This window comes from Pomacea canaliculata, linkage group LG6, assembly GCF_003073045.1.
Source record: "Pomacea canaliculata isolate SZHN2017 linkage group LG6, ASM307304v1, whole genome shotgun sequence".
NCBI lineage: Eukaryota > Metazoa > Mollusca > Gastropoda > Architaenioglossa > Ampullariidae > Pomacea > Pomacea canaliculata.
Window position 1 is genome coordinate 992,131 of NC_037595.1, and position 24,734 is coordinate 1,016,864.

The 24,734-nt window shown below is 40.4% G+C and overlaps 3 protein-coding genes and 1 long non-coding RNA gene across 6 annotated transcripts; 3 read left to right on the plus strand and 1 right to left on the minus strand.

Annotated features, from left to right (window-relative positions):
- Positions 1–189: 189 nt before the first annotated feature.
- LOC112566826 (low affinity immunoglobulin epsilon Fc receptor-like) lies at positions 190–11,021 on the plus strand. Of its 3 annotated transcripts, XM_025243212.1 has the most exons (7): positions 3,934–3,977; positions 4,198–4,322; positions 4,778–5,185; positions 6,680–6,768; positions 6,973–7,063; positions 9,081–9,291; positions 10,929–11,021. In XM_025243212.1, the coding sequence occupies exons 3-7, from the start codon at positions 5,113–5,115 to the stop codon at positions 10,942–10,944; spliced, it is 480 nt and encodes a 159-aa protein (XP_025098997.1). In that variant the 5' UTR covers positions 3,934–3,977; positions 4,198–4,322; positions 4,778–5,112; the 3' UTR covers positions 10,945–11,021. The 3 variants fall into 3 exon arrangements, with proteins under 3 accessions (XP_025098996.1, XP_025098998.1, XP_025098997.1); XM_025243211.1 differs by lacking the exons at positions 4,778–5,185; positions 6,680–6,768; positions 6,973–7,063; positions 9,081–9,291; positions 10,929–11,021 and adding exons at positions 190–2,011; positions 2,667–2,809; positions 2,948–3,038; positions 3,201–3,411 and having other exon boundaries at positions 3,920–3,977; positions 4,198–4,601; XM_025243213.1 differs by lacking the exons at positions 4,778–5,185; positions 6,680–6,768; positions 6,973–7,063; positions 9,081–9,291; positions 10,929–11,021 and adding exons at positions 1,308–2,011; positions 2,667–2,755; positions 2,948–3,038; positions 3,201–3,411 and having other exon boundaries at positions 3,920–3,977; positions 4,198–4,601.
- Positions 9,300–11,366, minus strand: LOC112566830. Its single transcript, XR_003099705.1, has 3 exons — positions 11,275–11,366; positions 10,853–10,991; positions 9,300–10,515 (listed from the first exon to the last, which is right to left on the minus strand). It is a non-coding gene; the product is annotated as an uncharacterized LOC112566830 (long non-coding RNA).
- Positions 11,367–11,416: 50 nt separating this feature from the next.
- On the plus strand, positions 11,417–15,119 carry LOC112566829 (lithostathine-1-beta-like). The gene is made up of 6 exons (XM_025243216.1): positions 11,417–11,584; positions 11,850–11,938; positions 13,243–13,333; positions 13,754–13,961; positions 14,424–14,490; positions 14,771–15,119. Exons 1-5 carry the CDS (start codon positions 11,512–11,514, stop codon positions 14,428–14,430), a joined length of 468 nt encoding a protein of 155 aa, XP_025099001.1. The 5' UTR covers positions 11,417–11,511; the 3' UTR covers positions 14,431–14,490; positions 14,771–15,119.
- Positions 15,120–16,243: 1,124 nt separating this feature from the next.
- Positions 16,244–23,772, plus strand: LOC112566828 (perlucin-like protein). The gene is made up of 5 exons (XM_025243215.1): positions 16,244–17,753; positions 18,746–18,837; positions 19,255–19,345; positions 23,035–23,238; positions 23,502–23,772. The coding sequence occupies exons 1-5, from the start codon at positions 17,684–17,686 to the stop codon at positions 23,540–23,542; spliced, it is 498 nt and encodes a 165-aa protein (XP_025099000.1). The 5' UTR covers positions 16,244–17,683; the 3' UTR covers positions 23,543–23,772.
- Positions 23,773–24,734: the final 962 nt, after the last annotated feature.

Here is a 24,734-nt window from a genome sequence, read left to right on the forward strand (position 1 = left end):
ACAAAAGTCAGGCTTTAGTAAAAAGACTACAACATCCTTGTTTTATCAAAAGAAGCATGCCAGTGTGTACTGTACCCCTATGACTGTACGGGTGGTCTGGTGGCACAACGGTCAGCGCCTGTCACCAATACTGTGAGGGTGGCTGTCCTGGGTTCAGCTCTCATATCGGGCAAACTGTTCTTTCTCTGCACGTGACATCTGTTTACAGAGCTGGCTGCCTTGCCGTGATATAGCCTTAGTTGCTGACTCCGTGTAAAACACCGATTCCCTCCCCCTTCCTCCGTGTGTTTGTTAAGGGCAAGCCACTCGGCTCTCCGCTTTCTCTTGTTATCCATGCGCACGCATATTCCAACACACGCACACGCGTGCAATCACACATGCGCACTCCGACGTGAAGACACGTGCACGCACAGACAGCCTGCAAGTCCGTTAATTGCTGGCTGCTGGCCCCACCCGCATATACCTCCCGGCCCTCCGTTTTTTGTCCGCCAGCCATCGGCAAACTGTCTTCTGTGCAAGGACACCATTTGCAGCTCCTTAGACAGAATGAAGCTAGTGAGAGAAAGAGAGATAGAAGGGAGAGATAGAGAGGAAGGGAGACACACGCTATATTCATTGTTTCATTCATTCATTGTTCACTTTTCCGGTGTAGAGACTTAGTCGCCCCTCAGACAGGCTCCTCGTGCCTCCATGGTTGTGTAGCCAGCCACGCCGTGGTGATGTCCGTGCTGGTGTTATTGACGTTGACGAGCGATTGCGTCTAAGGGAGAGAATAACGACTGGTGCCATCCTGGAACTGGGGGCTAGTGACTGGAGGGGAGACAATTCAGACGTAGCATGTCAGTGCTGGTATCTGGGGCTACTGACTAGAGGGGAGACAAAGACTTGAACCATGCTGGTATTGGTTCTTGGGGCTACCGTCGCTAGGCAACGGGGGTACGTATATGGAGTCACTGGGGTGGGGAGAACGCGTTGAGTCAATGGAGAGAAGATGTGGGTGAAGGTTGACTGTGACTACTTGTTGTCATCTACCAGCAGACATCAATGTCTTCACACCTTTGGTGAGGCTGACTGAGGCAATGGTCTTCAGTCAATGGTCTTACACGTGTCACGTGTCCTGGACACCAGTCATGATGTCATAAACCTCGCACGTGACCTAGCATAAGCTCACACACAGTATAGCACTTACTCTCACACACAGACACATATCAAAGTCAGTAACAATGTTGTTGTTAACAGACGGCTGACCCCACATCAAACTACAGGTCAAGTCAGCAAAGTTGCTATTAATAGACCAAGGTGGGTTCTCTGAGGACTGATCATCATTATTATTTTTCCACAGCTAAAGGTTAGGGAGCGGACATTTGTACTTCACTGTTGTAACAGAATTAATAAAAAATTGTCGTGTGTTATTAATCACGATCTTGTGGTATCTACCCGCTGCTGTCTTCTTGCTCTTAAGTACCCGCACTCTGTCCTATGCAATCAAGGGACATGACTCCCAGTAATGGTGTAAGAGGACCAACAATTTGTGCCGAGTAGCGAGGTGCCAAGCTACCTTTTTTTCCTTCTTCTGTCTTCCTTTCTATCCTTCTATTCTGTAGTGGAGGCGTGTTATCCCGACACGACTGGTCAAAGTGCTTCAGATATTATGGCACCCCGTTATACATCCATCTTCCGTCCGTCTGTCCATCTTCACGTGTATATTCAGTAACATTTGACCATAGCTTCAACAGCCTCGTTTCACTCACTCTGCTCTCACAAGTTTGTAACTCACTTCCTGATGTGGTAAGCCATGACAGTCCTACAATCTGTGACGACGACCAATCAATCTTCAAGACGAACAGCGTCACATTTGTGAGACAAAGATATGATAACATGTGATGTATAATATCAATATTCAAGAAAGAGATTAATTAACACCTGTCACTCTACATCCGTAAGATGCAAATGGCGTTCAGGTTACAACTGGCATGGTGGGCACTGGCTGTCCTCCTCACAATTGTTTCTGGTAAGAACTGTGTTCTATTTTGTTAGACTGTCATTGAGCCAGGATGAAATTTCATAAATGTTAAGGATTTCTGTAGGTACTCCAAAGGTCCTTTGTTCTGTGCGAGATGCGGATGGCTTAGTTACATGCATAACTGTATATAATTCACACTCATAGCATGTACAACACATACGACAACTCATACCTTTGGTACTTAAGACTAATAACTTGGAAATTGTAAAACCTATTTTTAAAACCACTCTGTGTGCAAATTACCATAGGAAAAAGTCATTCGTCAATGCAAATGTTCTGCGTTAAGTATGACAGGGAACTTTCAATAACAACTAAATACGAAATAAAAAGGACTGCTCACAGACAGCCACGTTCCAAGCACAAGCAAAGAAAAAAAATCATGTCCTGGGGTCATGGGAATGTGGCTGCCGACAGGTATGATGTCGAGGTGAGGACCGATGGGCTGACAAAGGTGGTCGTCAGACAGTTTTAGTGCAGACACAATCACATAACATTAGTCCAGCGATTAATGGTCTTGATTGTGTGCGAATAATTACATATCACGGTAAGCACATGGCTTACTACACATTTGCGGAATTTACTTTTTAAAATTATGTTATTTCTGTTTACCGAGTGTCGAGCACTAAGTAATGTTATTTTGCAGGCAGCTCCACGTGTCCCACTGGTTGGCAGGAGTTTGACAACAGTTGCTACGTGTTCCTGAATGAGACCATCTCCTGTCTCAGTGCAGTGGTACAGTGTGTCAACTCAATACTCAGTACATCAGTCATGGAAGATTATGTAGAGGTCTTCCTACACTTCATTAAAATATTAAAGATCTTACTATAAAAGTTAACAAAGAGGAATAACTAACATTTTAAAATGTTAGGATGTGAGTATTTACAATCAGTGTATGGCTCACTGTCATGTCTGTTTGTATCTCAGGCCTTTTGCAGTAAGGAAGGGGCTGAACTTGTTGAGATCACATCTGAAAAGGAAAATAACTTCGTCGTTAAACTGCTGACAACTAAAGACGGTAAACTTACCTATATCTGAACATCAGTTCTTTCTTATCTCAAGCACCTAAGATCTGAAATGACACATGGAGACCCTGCACAGCTAGCCCTGTCCTCGCATAATTGTCAAAAAGATGACACATCAACCTAATATTGCTGTCGACTTATTTGGTGGTCTGCAGGTTTGTCTGCGTGGCTGGGAGTCAATGACATTATACAAGATGGCCAATGGGTGTACTTCTCAAGTCAGAGTCCGCTGTCGTACAACAACTTCTACCCCAATCGTCCCAAGAGCAAACGGCTGTCCTCTAAAGGATGTGCACTGTTGTTAGCGAATGGCATGTGGCTGGAAATGTTCTGTAGACTCACTTTCAACGCCATCTGCGAGATGAAGTGAGTAAACTACTTCAACATCTTCCTCGTTTATGCCTTCAATAGGTACTTCAATAAATGTTGCTTAATAATTAACATGAAAACCTGTTTTCGACATCGATTTTCATGAAAATTCATTAAGGCAGTCTGTTACTGCAAGGAAATGTGCCTTTTGAGATATGACAAGAATATGACAAGGAAACAGGAATAAAAATGAGTAAAACAAAGTTCTATTATTCTCTTTTCCAACTCCAACTAATGTTGTGTTCTACTGCGAGGACACTCACTGACTGTAGACATGTATGTAGATGTCAAGGCTAATGGTAAACGCTACTCACGTCACGAGAAACCAGAGAAAGCAGTGAGTGATGTCCCTTCAAACATCCTGCGAACACTTCTGTGGAATACAATGGTGTCCACGCAGGTGGCCTACTACAAGCCGCCATCAGCCTCGCACTCGTAGCTTTTAAAATCCTCTTTGTCCCAGAGGACGTAGGTCATCATTTTACTCGTGTTTCTGTCTCTCTAGCATGGCAAGCGATTTCTGACAGGAAGACGTGCATGAATACATGAAGAACAATTTCTGGGTGAGTTAGACAAGATTTTTCTTTAAAATTCGTTTTAGGCAGTTTTGTCTTTTTTTTTTTAATTTGCATTTTCTTACAGTGACGAATGGAGTCACATGGAGTGTCATCACGAACTTGTATGACTTGTATGACTTGTATGAACAGACGATGTTTTCTAGTTAACTACTTAAAGGAGGCAGGAGACTACAAAGCTTCCGGTTTATTCACATTCTTTGTTTAGGCTCGCCGAGACTAGCAGCGAGAACTTGGCAAGAGGCGAAGTATTGGTCTTGGCAGACAGACAGCAGTACACCTGTACACATCCATGGTGTCATGAGGACGTTTCCTAAACACACCAACTAGACAGTATGTTCAAAATATTCTGGACAATAAATGAAATTTAAATGTCATTTGGCCTTGCCCTCGTGTATTAGTGGGTATTTCTTGAACAACAACAACAACAACAACAACAATGATACAACATGTACGCTATTTTGCATTATTTGCTCAAAATCCCCGCTATCATTTTTGTAATGTCTAGCACTTAATGTTCACTTTCAGTCTTATGCCTCGAGGGTATGAAAAATCCCAAGAGCTGCTACTCTGGTCTTTCCTTTCTACCTTTGTACAAAATAAAAGTAAAGTTCCCTGTATCCACAAGGTTTCGGCTTTTTGTTTGTCAGTGTGCTTGACAGAACGTAAGTGTTCATGCGAATTTGAGTGTCTGTGTGTGTGGAGACAGAAGTATTTGAACATTTCTTTATAATGCACTGGGTAGTACAAGCAAAGAATTATTTTCACTTTTATTTTACTTGTTTTAGAGTTTTTTTCTTCACACGCTCCCTGACAAGACTCACTGGCTCACTAACCTGTGTCTGTGCCCTCAGTCGCCTCTCCAGTGTTCTGTCTGAACAAAGACGGAATTCGAAAATGCATCTGCTACACGGCTACCTGTGATGTAGCTACCTACATCTCATAAAGAATAATAAATAAATAAAATCCTTGATTTTAAATGTTGAGGACATCCATCCATCCACTACAGGATGCAAATACATCAGCTATGTGACGCAAAGATAGATATTAGGTGACGAGGGCAGATAACGCTCCTTCACTCGGCAGCTATGACGTCAGCAGGAGGCGGAGCTGCAGACAAAAGATGGCGACAGGGTTACAACTGAAATCTTGTGGACTGGCTGTGCTCATCGCATGTTTTCTGAAACACTCCCGAGGTAAGAGCTGTTTGTATTTGTAAAAGAAGTTAAGACCCTCCTATGTGCAGCAATCAGTTTGTAAATGCTATAAATAGCAGCAGGTGCTGCCAGGTGAGTCTTAAATTGTGTTTTATGTTTTTAGACTACAGTACAAGTTAGTAAAATTCAATGCAACTGAACACAGGCCGATAATTTAATAGTGAATCTCTTGTAGCGAGATGAACTGTTCAAAAAGCAAAATCCAAAAATTACATTATTTCTTTTTTCATTGTATATTTTTTACACATTCCGAAACAATGTCTGATAAATATTACTCAAATTTTTGTAAAGAGATTATGACTTACCTGACAAAGAATTTGCTCCCAAGTTTGGAAAAAACATTTAAGAGTCGGAAGGAGAACTAAACTAATGTTAGAAGCTTACAGGAAATGTAATGGTAGAGTGAAGGTAGTGCTTTCATCTAGAAATTTGAGAAGTCGGGTGGAAGAGAGGGTGCATCTTGCTACTAGACTTGTCCTGTCATCTTTCTGGCTGCTGCCGCTCTGTGACCTGCTCCCTAGGGAGGTATCCATGGAGACCAGCGAGCTTGGCTGGTGTTATGTCAGGTATCCAGCAGCTGAATGGTGGAGATCATGTCAACAACTAGGTTGATTACAGAAAATGCAAAATATTTACTGACAACAGCTCGATTGACTAGGATTATCCCAAGGGTTAACTTTTAAACATGCGCTGTCCTTATGACTTTAATTAATCTCGGTGACATGACAAAGACATTCACACTACTTTTGCCACCCGACATCAGTAATTATAAAATACTTTGTGGAAGTGAAACAATAAAAACAACAACATACAAAATGATCGTAAGCCAGAGTAGATACCAATCTGAACTTTGCTGCGATAAAGTGCTGATAAAAATATTAATACAATGTATTCAACACAAAATAAAAAGCTCTGCGTGTAATGTACAATCAACTTTCTATTTAGAGAGATTGCTAATCACACAACATGTTATAAAAGACTTGTGGCTGAAATCAGGAAAGAACCCGTAGTCAGAAATATATTGTTAGTTGCAAATAGTAGCAAGCAGGGTGTTACCAACATCTTTTGTTAGTGGCACTTTGAGGGCCTTCCAGTCATACCCCATTATGTCATAAACAAGTCTGGAACAACATACAAGAGGCACTTTCACATGTTGATTATGAATCAAAACAGAAAAGTAGCCTTGTAACTTGTAAGTTGCCACATCAGCGCTTAGAAGGATAGTCAGACTTTCCATCCTGCAGCTACAGAGCCTCCCAGGTCGCCTGATACTAGCAGTTACAGGAATGAATAAACACATGGATGAATGGATGGATGGATGGATGATGATGATGATGATGATGATGATGATGATGATGATGATGATGATGATGATGATGATGATGATGATGATGATGATGATGATGATGTCACGGTTTGACACTTCCCATATCTGTTTTTTCTATCTTCAATCTCGAGATGAAACTGTTGCAGTGAACTGCTCGTGTGCAGCTGGCTGGGAGTTGTTTGAGGACAGCTGCTACGCTTTGCTTAACGACACATTCTCCTGCATGATGGCAGTGGTAATGTTGCTAATCTCAATCAGAAATTAGTCATATAAATAGTAATTATGACTGACAAGTAAGGGCTGAGTAGTGTAGTGTTAGTTGCCTCCCTCATGGCCGTACAGTTGTGAAAGGTGCGATAGTATTGTGAGTTGTTCATGTTTCCCAATGCCAGCTGGGATAAGTAAAGCTGTATTGTGTTATGTGTCTTTTTTGTTTTAGGAGTTTTGCAATAAGGAGGGAGCTGAACTTGTTGAGATCACATCTGAATCAGAAAATAACTTCGTTGCTGACTTCATGAAAAAGAGACGAGGTGAGGATGTGAATGTTCAGTGCACACAGGATGCCATTGGTCATCTGAAGGGAAATATTGTTACTTGCTGATTTTAATGTGTTTGTTCACAGTTTTAACAACTTACTGGCCATCGACAGGGTTTTAATAATAATAATAATAATAATAATAATAATAATAATAATAATAATAATATAATAATAATAATAATAATAATAATAATAATGCAGATTCACTGGCTGCAATATATCATAAACTTTCTCTCAACTTGTTTTTTTTAAACATGTTTATGGAACGAAATCGTACAACTGAACATTTGGCCCTTAAACACCTGTCTAGATACTAGGTTTGGGGCATCGGCTACCGAGCTACACCCGACAGTTCGCTGCCCACACCAAACAAAGGACGCAAACAGTCCAACAGGAAAGAAAGAAAGAATAAGTACAATTGAAACAATCCAGTGAAAAAGTGTATGGCCCTATGTAAACACCCCATGCACAGTTAACAATACAGAGACCGTAAAAGCTTGTTGCACCCATGCTGCAGGGAGAGACAGAGGCAGGACATTCAAAACACGGGCAACAGGTAAAGAGAACGAGCAGCGGCTGAACCTCTTCAGTCTTGGATTGTTGGGTAGAAAACCGGGGTGGACAGAGCGGAGTGACATGCCAGGCTGGCAGGACGACACCAGCAATGAAAATTAAACTGGAATAGAAGCCATGAACACGATAGACAGGTATGGCGATGTTGAATTGTACACGAGGCCAAACTGGTATCCAGTACAGACTGCGGACATCGGATGTTACATGAGCAGCCCACAGCTTGTGGAATAATTACGAAGACCATTACTGTCAGCCCTTCGGAACTTTGGCCTGTGGAGCAAGTGACTGAGGAGGTTCATATATTGTAGTAGAGCTACAGCCGTCATTACTGGACAATACACATTAGAAGCTTTTAGATGGCAACAACAGAAGGGGACTAAGTGAACAAGATTTATTAAACAGGAAATGTGTCGAGATTCTTTATGGACTGGGGACGATTAACGGTTGAACGAGAGAAAGTGAGTGATATGGACGGAGGCAGATGCTGATGGACAGTATATACAATTGTAAAGGTGGGAGAGAAATAAGATTCCAGGACCAAGTCGTTGGACACAGGCAGTCAAGAGGTGAGACCCAAGGACCGAGAACTTGATACAATACCGTAGACACTAACAGACTAGGTTCCAAGCAGCAGACCAGTGTAGCCATTGTTCTAGAAGTCATGTCATGGCAGTGATGTTTACGACTGTATGTCACTGTACATACTCCATATGTTGCCCTCTTCAAGAACAAGCTGAATGCGATTGTATCTGACGATCAAATCATCGTTACTACACATTACTTTCATAAATCGAGATAAATATCTGTCCTTCGTTATAGGAGACACACTTGTACAAACACTACCATGTACAAAAGGCAATAGCATGGACTCCAACACAATGCTTGCAGTGATAGAGGTCTGACCAGTGAGAAAGCTGGGAGCAAATGCTAATTAGACACATCGCTCTCAAAACTGTGGCCTCTCTCTTGGTATTAAGGATTTTGTGTACTTAGAGAAAGCAACAGAGGTTGTTACCCATAGTTAGAAAAACAGTACTTCAGTTATGTTCTGTCATAGCATCTAAATACCTACAAGGTGTGTTTAGTCGGACCACGTTAGGGCAGAGGGACAAACAAGGGTAAGAGAAATAATAAATAATAATGAATACAAAAAGTGTACAGCACATACTCACATTCCTAAGGAGCATGCTCTTAGCGCTGAAGAACAAGAAGAAACATGGACAGCATACGAGGGACAAACAAACAAATAACATATGAACTATAAAAGAATAAACAACAGTACTAAACGAAGAATAAATCAAATACAGAAAACACAGAGAGGAACCAAATAACAAGAACAAGAAACAGCCTTTACCACTATTACTATGTATATATATATATAGTAACACGTGTTGTTTATTCTAATGATGTCGATGACTCAATCTGATGCTCTCAAGGACAGTATATCTGGATGGGCATCAATGACATCATTCAAGAAGGCCAGTGGATATATCTCACAAGTCACAAGCCATTGTCGTACAGCAACTGGGCCCACAACGAACCAGACAACAAACTTTATGGTTCTGAAGGATGTGCACTGTTGCTGCCTCATGGCCTGTGGTACGACATGCCCTGTAGGTTTGGTTACAATGCTGTCTGCGAGATGAAGTAAGTACACCACGTAGCAATCTCTTGTTTGTCTACAACAGCAGTACACAGTTGTTTATCACTAGGATTTTGTGAGCAGCTGATTTTTGTATAGCTTTGGTGCTGTTCCTTTTCTTTTGGAAGTAATTTGACCAGAGATTTGACTAGTCCCGGGCATTCTTTTTTCCTCCTTTTTTCGTTATTTTTCCTCTTTTTTTGTCTTGAATGAGCAGCTAAGCTATGGTATTATTAACGTCACGTGACTTCTCTCTCTCTCTTCAGCTCTCCTAATCTTTCTCTGTAGGATTGGTGTGTCTTCAGGATTGCTGGTTCCAGTCTGGTTGCTTTGGAGGACGTTGACTTCTGTGGTCAGTGTTGTGAAGGTTGCAATATAGAACACTTAGGTATTGGCTAAGATGTGTCAGTGATTCTATTAAAATTGTAGCAGCTTTGCTCCCTGCTGCTGGCTTCATCAAAGCCAAATTCATCAAAATTGTCTGTCATTGGTTTGAAGCCTCTGGGTTGATGTTAGCATTTCAGCCAGAACACTGTTAGTATGTTCTTCCTCAGAGCTACCTTGAAAAACCTTTTCATCTGGTCATCAGGCATATTCTTAGACTACTTCCACTTTGGTGGTGGGTGAAGCTGGAGCACAGGCACGAACACTGGTGACATTGTGAAGCTTCTGAAGACTCTAATTAATCACACCATAATCATCTAATTAATCACACCAACTGTAAATGGTCGACAGCTGACGACGGCCGTTAGTCTGTGTACTTGAAGTACTTTCCTTCCCACTGTACCACAGCTTGTGGTCTCACTGTATCCTTTCTGTCTGATGTCTGCCATTGCCATAGTGTTACCGGTATCTCTCTGGCTCATCTGTGCGTTCTTTCAGTTCGCCACACTAGTATAGTGTGCAGAGAACATGCATACCAACGAAAGTCTAGGTCATCAACTACTTTCTGTTTCCACTGAAACTCCAGAGAGTCTGTCTCAGAACACATCGGCTCTGTATACAAGAAAGGTCAGAGAAGCCTGTAGATTGTTCGCAAACTGTGCACATTGGATGTCAACAGACACGTCATCAAACGTCTGCTCACCTTGTCAGCAAAGGTCATGACCGGTACAAGCTCATTCATCTGGGAGGCAAAATTCAGTCTGGACAACATTTTCCGTCAGACAAACAGGTCCTGCTGTAGAACGATCAAGGGATACTTCATTATTCAGTACTTTGTCCTGTGCCTGTCACGAACAAAAGGTACAACGACAACTTTAACCCCTTTGTCGTCCAACCGATTAAATCTTAAAGTGGATGTAGTCGTCAGCTGGTGTGTTTATGTAGTAGACGATGTTTACATTTTGTGTTTTGTGCGGGAAGGATAAAGGACAAAGTGTGACTCATTCTCTAAAGTTGTCGTATATTGGCGTGAAGACGTGAATACGGTTGTTTGGATACGGTTGTTTGGAAGTTTGACACAAAGTTTTAATTCTAATAAATTTGTAAAAAAATACATTTTTTTAAAATTCTATAGCATGTTATTTGAGCTTTCATTCTCATACTGGGACGAAGTAGACTTACAAACTTGTCAAGTCCCCTAGAGTAAGCTGTTTGGTTCTCATGTTTGGTAAGACAGCACTGAGCTTTTTATTTTCAGTCTTCACGCCGTGTGAGTACAGAGACTGGCCAAGGCTTCTGCTCAAGGCTTCTGTTTTAATGTCTGTACATAATAAACAGACATACAGCCACATACAGGACTTTGTATTGTCACTAGGAGGATGCGTGTGTGTGTTTTGCTCGTGCGCAAACTGATATAAAGTTACAGCATGACCACACTAATGGTCCTGACAATAAACATGTCCTGGATGTCCAACAACAACGCAGGACTGTGAAAACAATGCACAACATAAAAAAAACATCAAGGGATGGTGGTGAGAAAAAGAGTAGAGGAGAAACAATGAGGGAAACGTTTTCACAATAATTTTTGACAAAATTTATCTTACAACTGTCTTTTTCAGCTGCGCCGACTTGTAAACAAATCATTATATCAGGACTAACAAAAGCTCCGACAATAAATTAAGGTTTGAGATTTACACAACGACTACACAGCCGCGACTCGGCAACAAAATACGTGGTGAGAATGATAACGAGCGATTGTACGTAAGCAGCGATCAGACAAGGTCTTCCCGACAACAGCCCTATAGACAGGTTAGAGTAAGCCAAGACACCACTAGCAGACAATGAGGGCTGCCTCACACTTCAAATCCTGCAAAATCGCGACAGTCGTCCTTCTTACCGCCTTGTGTCCGTATGGTAAGAGATGAATAAGTGCTTTTAAACTACTGCCATCACTGTTTTCATCCACCGCAACACGTCTGTCAGTCACTCACATAGGAGAAACACGCATCCCGGCTCATCCTAGACACGCATCAACTGTTGTAATGATGTAGTGGAAACACAAATGTTCACGAAGCTAACTTGTCAATAAAACTGTATCACACGAAACATGAGTACAGTTGTATTTGTATGTTGTAACTAACGGTTGTATTGCAGGGAGGTAACATTTGTTTGTTCTCAGTGTCAACACAGTGTCCACAGGGCTGGCAGGCGTTTGAAGACAGCTGCTACGTTTTCATTATCCAGCCTGTGGCTTGTATGGATGCAGTGGTAATAAACAATCTCTATTGTGTTCTCATCAAAAGGTCAAAGTAAAGTCAGGCTAAAGAGGTAGAAAGCTTCTTTACCAAGATTTACCCAATTAAAACTACTGGAAACTAGCGCTTGGGTAATGGGGAGAGTAGGCCTGAGGGCAATGGGAGGGAGGTTTTGTGAGAAGCTGTAGATGACAATTTTCTCTACTATGAACCTATCAAAGTTAGGGTTAGGGTCAATGGTGACCTTTTCAATATTGTTCTCCGGCCAGTCTGCTTGTTATGTCACCTAGCATGCCATACATTTAAACACTCGTCTGCTTTTTCTGACAGTTTTCTAGTTGAATATTTTTTTCTGAGTGTTAGTATCCATAGATGTCATACCACAGCGCTGTGCCTGCTGTGCTCTCACAGATCTTTCTTGTTGCTGTCATCAAATACTGTCGTGTTTTGCAAACCGACGACACATGGTTAGACCACCAGGGGATTTAATGATGGTTGATTCATACAGAGCTCCTGGGAAACAAGTTTGAACAAAGCCCATCTTACGATTTGTTTGTTCTTGTAAAGTCTCCATCTACTTCTGTGACGCACCTTGCAGTCCTCGCCAGCCCTTGTTTTTAATTTGAACCACAAACTAATACAATAACCACTAAATGTATAATTCACCACCACAAAATGAGTCTTAACACAGAGTTTTGTAGCAGAGGCTCGGAAATGTCATCAACATTGTGCAGATAGTGAACATGAGGTTTCTGAGTCTTCTGTTGGTTTTTTTCTGTCCATGCCGAGCTATTGCAGTAAGACCATCCTAGCTCTGGTGTTTGTTTGACTAACCAGAGAAGGTATGAGAAAAACTATCAAACCTGCTTTGTACTTTTGTCATTTGAACTGATATAGGCAGGATGTTTTATTCTACCCCAAAATTTAGTGCAATTTAAATAATTAGAAGCACCCCTTGCTAAGGAAAAGCTTTGTGGGATGGCAGAAAAACTTTTCATCTGCTTTTCTCAAAATGGCCGCTATTGTACTTGTGAAATTCAAACTCGTATACTTCATTTAATTTTATGATTACAAGAGCAAATCTTGTATTAAAAGATATGACAAGCATATATTTTTAAAATATCAAAGCCATTTTTGAGTACAGACTTATTTAGTGGTCACGGTCCGAAAATAGTAAAGAAGGTGACGATGCTGCTTGTTAATGCTTCATATTTATGATAGCATATAACTTTTAGGGATTTTTTTACTGTTGTACTCATTTTATTCTCAAGAAATGTGTAATAATTGTACTATTTTTTCTCTCATTTTGTAATGTAGATTTTTTGCAACAAGTTCGGAGGGAATCTTGTGGAGATTACATCTGAATCAAAAAACGCCTTTGTTACCAAAATGTTGAACACCACAAATAGTAAGAAACTACAACATTAAATTTCAGATTAAATGCGAAGCTGAATTTTTAGATAAGGTCTATTATGAGAGCCAAACTGGACAAAGACAAGGACTAAAAAGGCAGGTGCATCCCTGGATTGCAGCAAGTAACAGGCGGTTAGTGCTGGATGTCGGAGAGTTTTTACTAAGGACTTTATTATTTCCTACTTTCCTCCTGCTGAAGCTGTTCCTAGCACAGACATCATCTACTAGAAAACTCGAACACGAAATGTTGATCCGTGTATTTATGACAAGTGAATGGGAGAACTCTAAGCTGACGAACTTGTGCAAGAGAATAATGTGTTGAGTACCATTACACAGTTATGTTTTAATTTAATGTATGAATGTTGTGACACTGCAATACCAACTGAGTGACATCTGACTGCTTGATGCCTTGAAGTGCGCAGCACGTGGCTTGGCATTCACGACCTCCTACAAGATGGTCAGTGGCAGTACTTCAGCAGTGCCAGACCAGCCACCTTCTTCAAGTGGCCTGAGGGAACTGCCAGTGTCACGGGACCTGAAGGGTGTGCATACCTGTCCCACCTTGGCTTCTGGACGAGAAGAGGCTGCGCTGGCTGGGGACACAACTTTGTGTGTGAGCAAAAGTAAGTTTCAAGTCCTTTTAGGCTTAATTCAACTGGAAATGGTGGACCATAGTCATTGCTGTCAATGTACAATTTCAATTTGTCTGGCAAAAGTTCTAGAAAGCACTCTTCACCATTCTTTTTACCTATGCACAACATCTTTCGTTGTTGTTATGTCTATACAAATATAAAAAAATGGAACCAATAGTGTAAGTGTTCTTTTAATGTTGTACTGTCTCCCACAGCAGTGACTAAGCAATTATTTTTATTTAAACAACAAACTGATCATAGAATTACAGCTTAATAATATTTTACTATATGTCTATTTGCTCGTATCTATTTATAACTTCTGTTTGTTTGTCTGTCTGTCAACGTGTCTAGAAATAATAATTGGTGTTTAAAAAAATCCAGTTAATGTTTAGTTGACTGAAAAGGAAAAGAAAGAAAGCAAAAGTCATTTTCTATCATCCATCTTGTTTTCAGAATATAGGAGGTTGAGTAACTATAAAGAAAAATCCTCGATAACCTCAACGTCCTGAATGATCGCCGTGTAAGTTTGCTTCTTTTGCTCAAAGATTGAATAAATATCACAATGTTTGATGCTAATGTTTAAAGAACCACGTCAGACTAAATAAATTAGAAGCCAACCTTTTCTTAATCACGAAGTTTTAATGACAATTAGCGCGGATCAACAGCAGATTAAGTACCAAAGGATGTTTGCTTTAAACAACTTATGAGTTCTTGGAACAGATAAATGACTGTTAACATAGGTTGCTATGATAGTGCAACTGTAACTAATGTCAACATACCCGTCATTCTGTTCTTTACAGGCAGGCAGCTCCCTAACGGCCCTGAAGTCCACTCACGTCTGTACAACACACTTACCTACACTTGAGCTTCTGTAGGGATTATGTCAGATAAGTCTGTTGAAAATCCTGAACATATTGCCATAAATATTGACATTAAACCTTCTGTCAAGATATACAAGCTACTGGCATCAAGTGTATGGTGCCATGATGCATCCTGTCACACCACCATCAACAGCACTGTGCTCAAACATTCCAGGGACCACGTCGTGCAGCATCTTCACCTGAGGGACAACTAGTCAGTCATCTGTTCAGACGGTTTTGTTATCAATAAATGTTATAAAGGTGTGTATTGTGTTACGGTCAAAATCGATGATATCTTTGGTCATTGGTGCTTGTATTTGTCCACATGTTTGCCGTGTTGTATCTGTCTGTCTGTGTTTTATCGTTGAAGAAAGCAGTTTTTATATAGAATAGACCTAAAGGCATTAAAGCCCCATTAAAAAAGTTTTTCCTAACTTCTGTCTAGTAAATTCAGCCGTTCTCCAAAATACTGTCATATAATAATAGAAAAATGCATCCCAAGGTTACAATTTATAACAACACATACACATGGTTGAAAATAGTATGGTGGATAGTACACTAAGGCAGCCAAGTGATAATCTTTTTATCTACTTCAAGCCCGAACTAGGAATCTACCAGCGACCCTGTTTTATCCGAGTGTATTCTACCCGATACATCATCCGGGTACAAAGATACGTAAGAATACAAATATGTTTATTTACTCATGCATACGAATTCTAATCTGTTCTTCCCACACCAAATGCCGACTTGCTTATAGCTAATAGCTTATCTTTCTGGGCCTCGTGTTATGTAAGTCATCAGACACTAACGACTGAGGAAAGAGAGGAGATGTTGCGGTAGGTGAGTCACGTGACAGGGTCGTCAACACCTACCTCGTGCAATGGTGCACCAGATGACAGCAGACCAGAACAACTAATTCCAGCTGTTTGTCAGTCTGTTTGTTATAATAAACACGTTCCACTCTGGCAGTCTGCCTGTTATGAGCTCAGTATGAAAATGTGCATGCTTGTAAATGTGAGTGTGTGTGTGTGTTTGTAAGTGTGTGTGTGTAAGTGTGTGTGTGTGTGTGTGTGTGTGTGTGTGTGTGTGTGTGTGTGTGTAAGTGTGTGCGTGTGTTTGTAAGTGTGTGTGTGTTTGTGTAAGTGTCTGTGTGTGTGTTTGTAAGTGTGTGTGTGTGTGTTTGTAAGTGTGTGTGTGTGTGTTTGTAAGTGTGTGTGTTTGTGTGTGTGTGTGTGTGTGTAAGTGTGTGTGTTTGTAAGTGTGTGTGCATGTATATTTAGGTGTACTATTTATTTATTGTGTTACTAGCTTCATATTGGTATCATCTGTAAACGTGTATGTTTGTTTTATTCTGAAGATTGCCAGGCTTTTGAGTATGCAATTTTAAATAACTTGCAAAGACAGCGGTCTCGAGGTAATGTTTATTGCCTGCATTTCAATATACATATAACAGATATATAGTGCAGGTATGCTGAGCTAAACTCTCTCAGAACCTTCCAAAATTAGTAAATGCATTTAGTTTTTAGTTTCTAGTACTCCCCAAAGTTAAAATATTTAAACAAATAAGAATATCAAAAACATTACAATAAAAATAACCTACGTGATTGCTTCTACTTTCGATTTATTCAGAGCAGATATGTATTGATACCTAGATGACAGGAAATAAGTTTTTCTTAAGCTTTGTCGCACAGGATGACCTGCACTTCTGTATCGTTAGCTTTATTATTAGTAACAAAAATAACATCGTGTGACTGCTCTTGACCACTTTACTTACGACGCTACTCATAAATTTACTACTTTGCTTGTTCAAAATCACTTCAATTTTAGTTTATTACTAACTCCACTATGTCTACAAAGATATTTGTTATAAGCTTTGACATGTTACCTCATTATGGCGAGATAAGAAAACAAGAACGTTCCAACGCTTTTTGTTTATTCCGCTTGTTTACTGCAAAACGACGTATCAGTGTACGTGACGACACACATCAGTACCTGGCACAGAGCGGACTGCTGAGTCGTCCTCCGTAGGAAGAGTGGCCAATCAGCGACCGACCTGTGCACACGTGACACAGCAGCGACAAGCACAGCAACGTCGACATGTCACGTCACCTGCCATGGTCAAGCTGCATGTTGTGAGCGACGTGTCGATGTTTCCGCTGACAGCAGCAGCTGTACGCTGCGTCATAATTTTATGCCGTAATCAAAGACGTAGATGATGTCGTCACGTTTTGACGTCATCAAAACAAATGGCTGACTCCAGGGCTCCATCAGAAGGCGGCGCCATTGCAGCACTGGCGTCCCCACCCACCAGTTTGTAGAGCCGTAACTTTCAGTGTAATTTTTAACATTGTCCTCATGTTTACGATTTCAACAAATGTGTTTACCTGGCGGTGTTGTCCGTTGCAACCAGAAGCCGAACAACAAAACCTGCATTTGACAGTTTCCGTTCTGTCCAGAGCATAGCGATGTTGACCATGAAGACAGTGCACACGACGCTTGATGACGTCCATGCATCGTTGAACTGTAGCACGTGCTGTCATGCATGACCTGCTATGTGGGTTCCTGTCTGTCTGATTGCTTCACCTGCTTATTTCGTCTTAACTTAAAAACAAAGACTTTTCTCTATTTAAACAAGGCTCGACAACACGTTGTAAAATAAAAAGCCAAGGTGGGAAGATATTCCTTGCTTACTGCAGTCTGACAACATTGCCATGGCGAGGTACATCATCGTAAGATAACCGCCTGTTCCCCGTCACACCTTTATCTGACTCAGCTGCATTCAAAGCTTTAGTTCAAACACCTAATCATAAAGTCAAGTCTTGGTACTGTGTTTTGTGTCCTGGAGCAGCAAGTATGAGGTCTGAGTTCAGGATAACATCTACATTAGCTACTTTTATTATGTTTATGCTGATGTTTGCACAAGGTAAGACTACAGGTGTACTACTATAACGTCTAAAACGTTGTCAATAATGGATTTCAAATACACAAACTGTTAATATTTAGCCTTTCGTTTGTTTAGGGTCAGAATTTAAAAAAAAATTGTACCATCTAAACCTATGGTTATTTCTTTATTTTTATTTCATCATCATAATCAACACCTTCAGAGACAGACCAATGAATATGAATTTTATAAGAGGATTGGCACATAATACAGTCACCATTTTGACCATGAGTTCTAGCCCCGGTGATGAATGTGTCTAGGAAGTAGCTGTAACTTATGTGTAGGTCTTTAAAAAACATCTTCCTACAAGTAAATACCTGGTCCAAAAAAGTCTTAAAGTGGGTAACACTTAACTACTTGCTTTTGCATTTCTTATGAATTAGAGTTTGTTTTTTTATAAACTTTGGCTTTTTTCTAATATTACCCATCTTTCCGTATAGGCTTTGATAGCAACACCAGTTTCCCGGTTGACCCCAGGTCAGCAGTTCACAGTCGCACGCCGCACGGCCCCGCACCTTCCCACCGCAGACATCTCTCGAGTCACATTATGGATTGACTCTAAATTTTAAAAACCATTTCTAGTCTAAAGCAAAGCCATAGTATATATTTATAAGTATACAGTCCTTGAAAAAATTCCTGACTGAAGTGTCAGATAGTGTGGACGGTGGATACTGATTGCAGCCCCTGCAAAATATTTTTACGAACCCAGAATTTTACTTAGACGATTTTTTTTATTTTCTTATATTTCACTAGAGTAACGAAGTTATTAGTCCACTATAATCCATGTGTGATTTTAATGTATGTGTTATTCAATTTTGAGTTTTCAGCACCCAATGAAAATGCTATTATTTAATAACTACTGTCTCATTTTAGACATCGATATTGTTCCAATAATGTGCACGTTAGCACAGGTAGCTATTTTCACACCTGTATGACACGGCAAGATGATGCCTCTTGTTATTACCCATCCACAGACGCAGATGGCCGCTGTGACAGTGACTGGGAACATTTCAATGGAAGCTGCTACAAGTATATTGCACATACAGTCACCTACCCCAGCGCTCTGGTGACACCTTTACTCTTTCACACCTACTTATTGTGTCGAATGCCGGACTAAACTGAAATATAAAGTGTAGTCAAATAAACTCTCCAATTCAGAGCTAAGAGACTTAGGAAAAATATCTTGAATTTACGTTTACTAGTGTAGTTTGAAGTAATAGTTTCATTACAATATATCTATGACATGCGTTTAAGCTTTGAAAGAATTATTAATTCAACTTCTGTTGCAAGACTATTGACCTCTATAACTGAACTTTCTCATTTACATCAATCTGTAGTGGTCTCTGTCACATGGCACTGATATATTCGCTAGTAGTGCTTTATAAATAAATATACACACCCATCTGAGCTGTTATTTATATGTAAATATATATATAGATTATTAGGATTTCTAAAATGTTGTGTGATAAAGTTTTTGGCGCAGGGTACTTGCAATAAAGAAGGATATTATCTTCTTGAAATCAACTCTGAAGAAGAAAACACGTTCATTGGTGATTTTATAATTAGACATAAAGGTAAGAACTATGATGTGAGTGTACATTAGATACATGAATGTCTAACAGCCTGACACTGCAGGCGAACAACTCGTGCTGGTGGATGGCAGGTGACTAGAGTTTACCTTGCCTGTGACATTTTCATTACCTGTATACCTGTCTCAATGTTTTAGACTGCAAGGAATTCTAGGAAAAGCCCATTGGTCTTCTTTTATTATATTTGTCGTCCTTTCTGCCTACATTAGTGGTTTAGGTGTAGTTTGATATCTTTGCATCAAGCAGGGTCATCTGCACAATACAGTACCTTTCAGACGAGGAAGATAACTAAATAAATACAATGACAACAATTTAAATTTTAAAATAAATAGAATTTGAAGAAAAAGAAAACACAAAGCAAATCGAAATTTCCCAACCCACAGTCCGAAAACACAGTTTCTTCCACTGTCTCGAAATATCCAATGTTCCTTCTGACGATGCAGTTCCCCACAAAGTCTCCACTTGAAAATAACATAAAGTTTACACTCGAAATTAAAACAATAGTCTCCACTTGAATTATCACGATAGGCGACTAACCCCAGGCGGATTACGAAGAGCGAAAGAAGAACAAATAAAACAGAAAAACCCTGAACAAACCCGTCTTTAGACAAATGGCAAGTTCAAAACTTAACTCGTCCCCCCACACTCAAACCAATACCTACTTTAAACTATCTACATCCATAAAATATTCACATATAAATCATACTCATCCAATACAGAAATTTCTCCTTTCTTTTAACATTAAAAGCGACTCACTGAAAATTAACACAAATACACACTCATCTCAACAGGTTCAATGTTACACTTATTTGCTGGAGACAAATGTTGTCAGGGTGTGCACCCAGTGCAGTCAGGACTACAACACCAAGTCTGCTCAGGACTTGTTACAAACAACTCGTCTGCTCAGGACGCACTGACAACACCGAGACTTCATTTCTCCCTCCCGTCAAGGAGAAACTCAGTCACAGCAAAACATCAAAACATTTTTTCCTTTGTTCTCTACAAAAACAGTCTATCAACACTAGTTCATTAAAAAGCAAGGCCGGCCATCACTAGTAAACAGACTGCTGACACTGGCAGACAGACTGCTGACACTGACAGACAGACTGCTGACACTGACAGACTGCTGACACTGACAGACAGACTGCTGACACAGACAGACTGCTGACACTGACAGACTGCTGACACTGGCAGACAGACTGCTGACACCGACAGACTGCTGACACTGACAGACAGACTGCTGACATTGACTGACAGACTGCTGACACCGACAGACTACTGACACTGACAGACAGACTGCTGACACAGACAGACTACTGACACTGGCAGACAGACTGCTGACACTGGCAGACAGACTGCTGACACTGACAGACTGCTGACACTGGCAGACAGACTGCTGACACCGACAGACTGCTGACACTGACAGACAGACTGCTGACATTGACTGACAGACTGCTGACACCGACAGACTACTGACACTGACAGACAGACTGCTGACACAGACAGACTACTGACACTGGCAGACAGACTGCTGACACTGGCAGACAGACTGCTGACACTGACAGACAGACTGCTGACACTGACAGACTGCTGACACTGACACAGACTGCTGACACAGACAGACTGCTGACACTGGCAGACAGACTGCTGACACTGAGAGACTACTGACACTGACAGACTGACTGACTGACTGACTGCTGACACTGACAAACAGACTACTGACACCGACAGCCGCACAAATCGCTGTCTTTCACACCTCCCCCTCCAACTACCTTTCCTGTCCCCTTCCCGGCAGCGAAAGTTAGATTTTCAATTCTACCATCGGACAGCACCCGGGAGGACGACAGACTTTGTTTATTACTCAACATTCGTAGACACACGGTCTCCTTGTGTCAAATGTAATGGCGACAACATCAAAGTGAGGCTCTGTACTCTCAAGGTGTGTGATGGCGTGTGGACAGGAATGAGGCTCAAACACAGCGCTGACATCGTCACCATACTCAACATTTTCCTGCTGCATCAATCGTGATGAATACCTAGAGTATAATTATTTTAGCAGCATGGAATAAATCCTAATCACTTTTATGTCTTTGTATTATCGATCCACTCTGTGACATATCACACACAGGTACACAGGTAATGAAAAGTCACCTAGCACAGGCAAGGGGAGCTCTAGTGACCTCCCATTTACCAGCACGAGTTGCTGTCTCACAGATAAACCGATAGTTTGTTTTTTAGTTACATTTCTAGCTTCCTTGAGGTGAAATAGATGATGTGTCATTTGTGAGTATTTACTGCACTTCTACAGCTCGCACTCCTCCTCACTCAGACTGCAGTCAACAGACAACACAGCTGCTGTGTCATTGTTTGTGTCTTTTTAAGTGTCATCCTACCTACAGCTACATATTGAGACGATGTGTTTTCTCGTGTGACTATGTTTTCAGTATTTCTGAAGGATCCGAAGGCATAGACTCCAAAGAGGAAAACAGTACAAAGAACTACACGTATAAACAAACAACTACACGTATAAACAACTACACGTATAAACAAATACACGTATAAACAAACAACTACACGTATACACAAACAACTACACGTATAAACAACTACACGTATAAACAACTACACGTATAAACAAACAACTACACGTATAAACAAACAACTACACGTATAAACAAACAACTACACGTATAAACAACTACACGTATAAACAACTACACGTATAAACAACTACACGTATAAACAAACAAATACACGTATAAACAAACAACTACACGTATAAACAACTACACGTATAAACAACTACACGTATAAACAACTACACGTATAAACAACTACACGTATAAACAAACAAATACACGTATAAACAAACAAATACACGTATAAACAAACAACTACACGTATAAACAACTACACGTATAAACAACTACACGTATAAACAACTACACGTATAAACAAACAAATACACGTATAAACAAACAAACACACGTATACTAACAAACAACTACACGTATAAACAACTACACGTATAAACAAACAACTACACGTATAAAACAACTACACGTATAAACAAACAACTACAGGTATAAACAACTACACGTATAAACAACTACACGTATAAACAAACAAATACACGTATAAACAAACAACTACACGTATAAACAACTACACGTATAAACAACTACACGTATAAACAAACAAATACACGTATAAACAAACAACTACACGTATAAACAAACAACTACACGTATAAACAACTACACGTATAAACAAATACACGTATAAACAAACAACTACACGTATACACAAACAACTACACGTATAAACAACACAACTACACGTATACAAACAACTACACGTATAAACAACTACACGTATACTACACAAACAACTACACGTATAAACACAACAACTACACGTATAACAACTACACGTATAAACAATTACACGTATACAACAACTACACGTATAAACAAACAACTACACGTATAAACAACTACACGTATAAACAAACAACTACACGTATAAACAACTACACGTATAAACAACTACACGTATAAACAAATACACGTATAAACAAACAACTACACGTATACACAAACAACTACACCTATAAACAAACAACTACACGTATAAACAACTACACGCCCATTACTGTTGTGGTCTGTTCACAGTTCGCAGTGTGTGGCAAGGAGTGAACGACATTTTTGCCGAGGGCCACTGGGTGTACAGCAGGACAGGTGGTAATGTGAGCTTCACTCACTGGTACACAGGGGAGCCCAACAATCGAGGCAACGAGGACTGTGCAGAATTTGACACCAACAGACTTTGGAACGACATGGCTTGCAATTTGTTACTTCCTTTTATTTGTGAAAATAGTAAGTAGTTTAAATTCATCCATTGAAATTCTACAATCATTTGTTCATGAGAGATTTTCTAATGTTCGTTATACTTATCAAGTGATTTATTATTATCTTTATTATGTAATAACCATTACAGTTATCATTATGTAATGATAATACAATAATTATTAAAGTTATCCACATCAAATGGTCTACTCTTTGCCAAAGTCGGCGAATGATGATACGATTTTGTGCAGTGGGTCAGAACCTTTATATCAGCTGACTGTCATCTGTTGCAGACCCATACGCTAAAATTACAGAAAATGTCAAGAAAGAGTGATAAGATGAGACAATGCCATGCAAAGCTTTGGAAGAATGAAGCAGGAAAAGCTTCACAAGTTCTCCGTCAGCACCTGATGAAGAACTCTAGTGAATGATGCCCTTGGCTCCACCTGTCTCCAGTAAAGGCTCTTAGTTCACTTGTTTCTTGCCAAGGCACTTCAATGTTGTTGTACAACTTTACTGTGATTATCGTTTCCTCGTTACATTAAATGTTTCTTTGTGATCTCACCTTTGTTTGTACGGATTTGTGTGTTGGACATCCCACTTTCTTGTGGCCAGCTTTGTGTGAAGAGAGAACACATCTCATCCCTTTCGTTGCTCATCTTTTTGTCAGATATCAGCTTAAAGAGTTTAAATACCACACATATCATTACAAACCCATTTACCTTCAACACAATATAATCTACCATTCCCTGGATTTGCGATAGAAGCGCAAGAAAGTGTTTATTGAAAACTCAGACAGACTAAGCATTTACGTCTTGACACATCAACAAAGAAGTGTTCTTCCCTATTCGTTTCTGTCAAACAAATACATCATACAAACAACTTTTTAAGACACTCAAATACACGCATGAAAAAGAGATACCACAGTCGCCAGAAAACGACAACATCAGAGCAGACGACATCATAAGCCTCATCAACAAGACCAGGCATGCTTTCAGCAGTCTTCACCACATCTGGAAGTCCAGAGCTCTAACCCTCACCTACAGCAAGACAACATCTTGAACACGTGTGAAGGCAGTCCTACTGTATGGCTCTGAAATTTTAACAGTGACAAACACCATCAATAGCAAGCTCCAGACTTTTATCAACCGATGACTGTGAATGATATCGCAAAAAAAAAAAATAAAATAAAAAATAAAAAATCTCCAGCAATAGCAAGTTAAAAGAAATGCCACTGGCCAAGACACAAAGAAGCCCACGTAAAGCTGGATTAGACACGCAAACCACCTGACACCATTGCCAGCAGACACGTGACTGCAACCCTCAGGGGAAGAGGAGAGTTGGGAGACCAAAACAGACTTGGAAGAGAACAGTAGAGAGCGAGGCACAGGACGTGGGAACCACATGGGCCCAACTGAGGGCCGGGGTAGCCCTATACCGGGTCCCCTGGCAAGGTGTTGTTGCGGCCCTATGCTCCTCAAAGAAAACCATGAAATAAAACAATCTTTGTATATGACAATAATTTA

Bases quoted from the DNA above. Each gene is read 5' to 3' on its own strand.
- LOC112566826 (XM_025243211.1), top strand. From the start codon at position 1,945: ATGCAAATGGCGTTCAGGTTACAACTGGCATGGTGGGCACTGGCTGTC. The intron at 2,012-2,666 runs GTAAGAACTGTG...GTTATTTTGCAG, and splicing joins CCTCCTCACAATTGTTTCTG to GCAGCTCCACGTGTCCCACT. The intron at 2,810-2,947 runs GTCTTCCTACAC...TTTGTATCTCAG, and splicing joins TCATGGAAGATTATGTAGAG to GCCTTTTGCAGTAAGGAAGG.
- LOC112566829 (XM_025243216.1), top strand. From the start codon at position 11,512: ATGAGGGCTGCCTCACACTTCAAATCCTGCAAAATCGCGACAGTCGTC. The intron at 11,939-13,242 runs GTAATAAACAAT...TTTGTAATGTAG, and splicing joins TGGCTTGTATGGATGCAGTG to ATTTTTTGCAACAAGTTCGG. The intron at 13,334-13,753 runs GTAAGAAACTAC...GATGCCTTGAAG, and splicing joins AATGTTGAACACCACAAATA to TGCGCAGCACGTGGCTTGGC.
- LOC112566828 (XM_025243215.1), top strand. From the start codon at position 17,684: ATGAGGTCTGAGTTCAGGATAACATCTACATTAGCTACTTTTATTATG. The intron at 19,346-23,034 runs GTAAGAACTATG...GTCTGTTCACAG, and splicing joins TTTTATAATTAGACATAAAG to TTCGCAGTGTGTGGCAAGGA. The intron at 23,239-23,501 runs GTAAGTAGTTTA...CATCTGTTGCAG, and splicing joins TCCTTTTATTTGTGAAAATA to ACCCATACGCTAAAATTACA.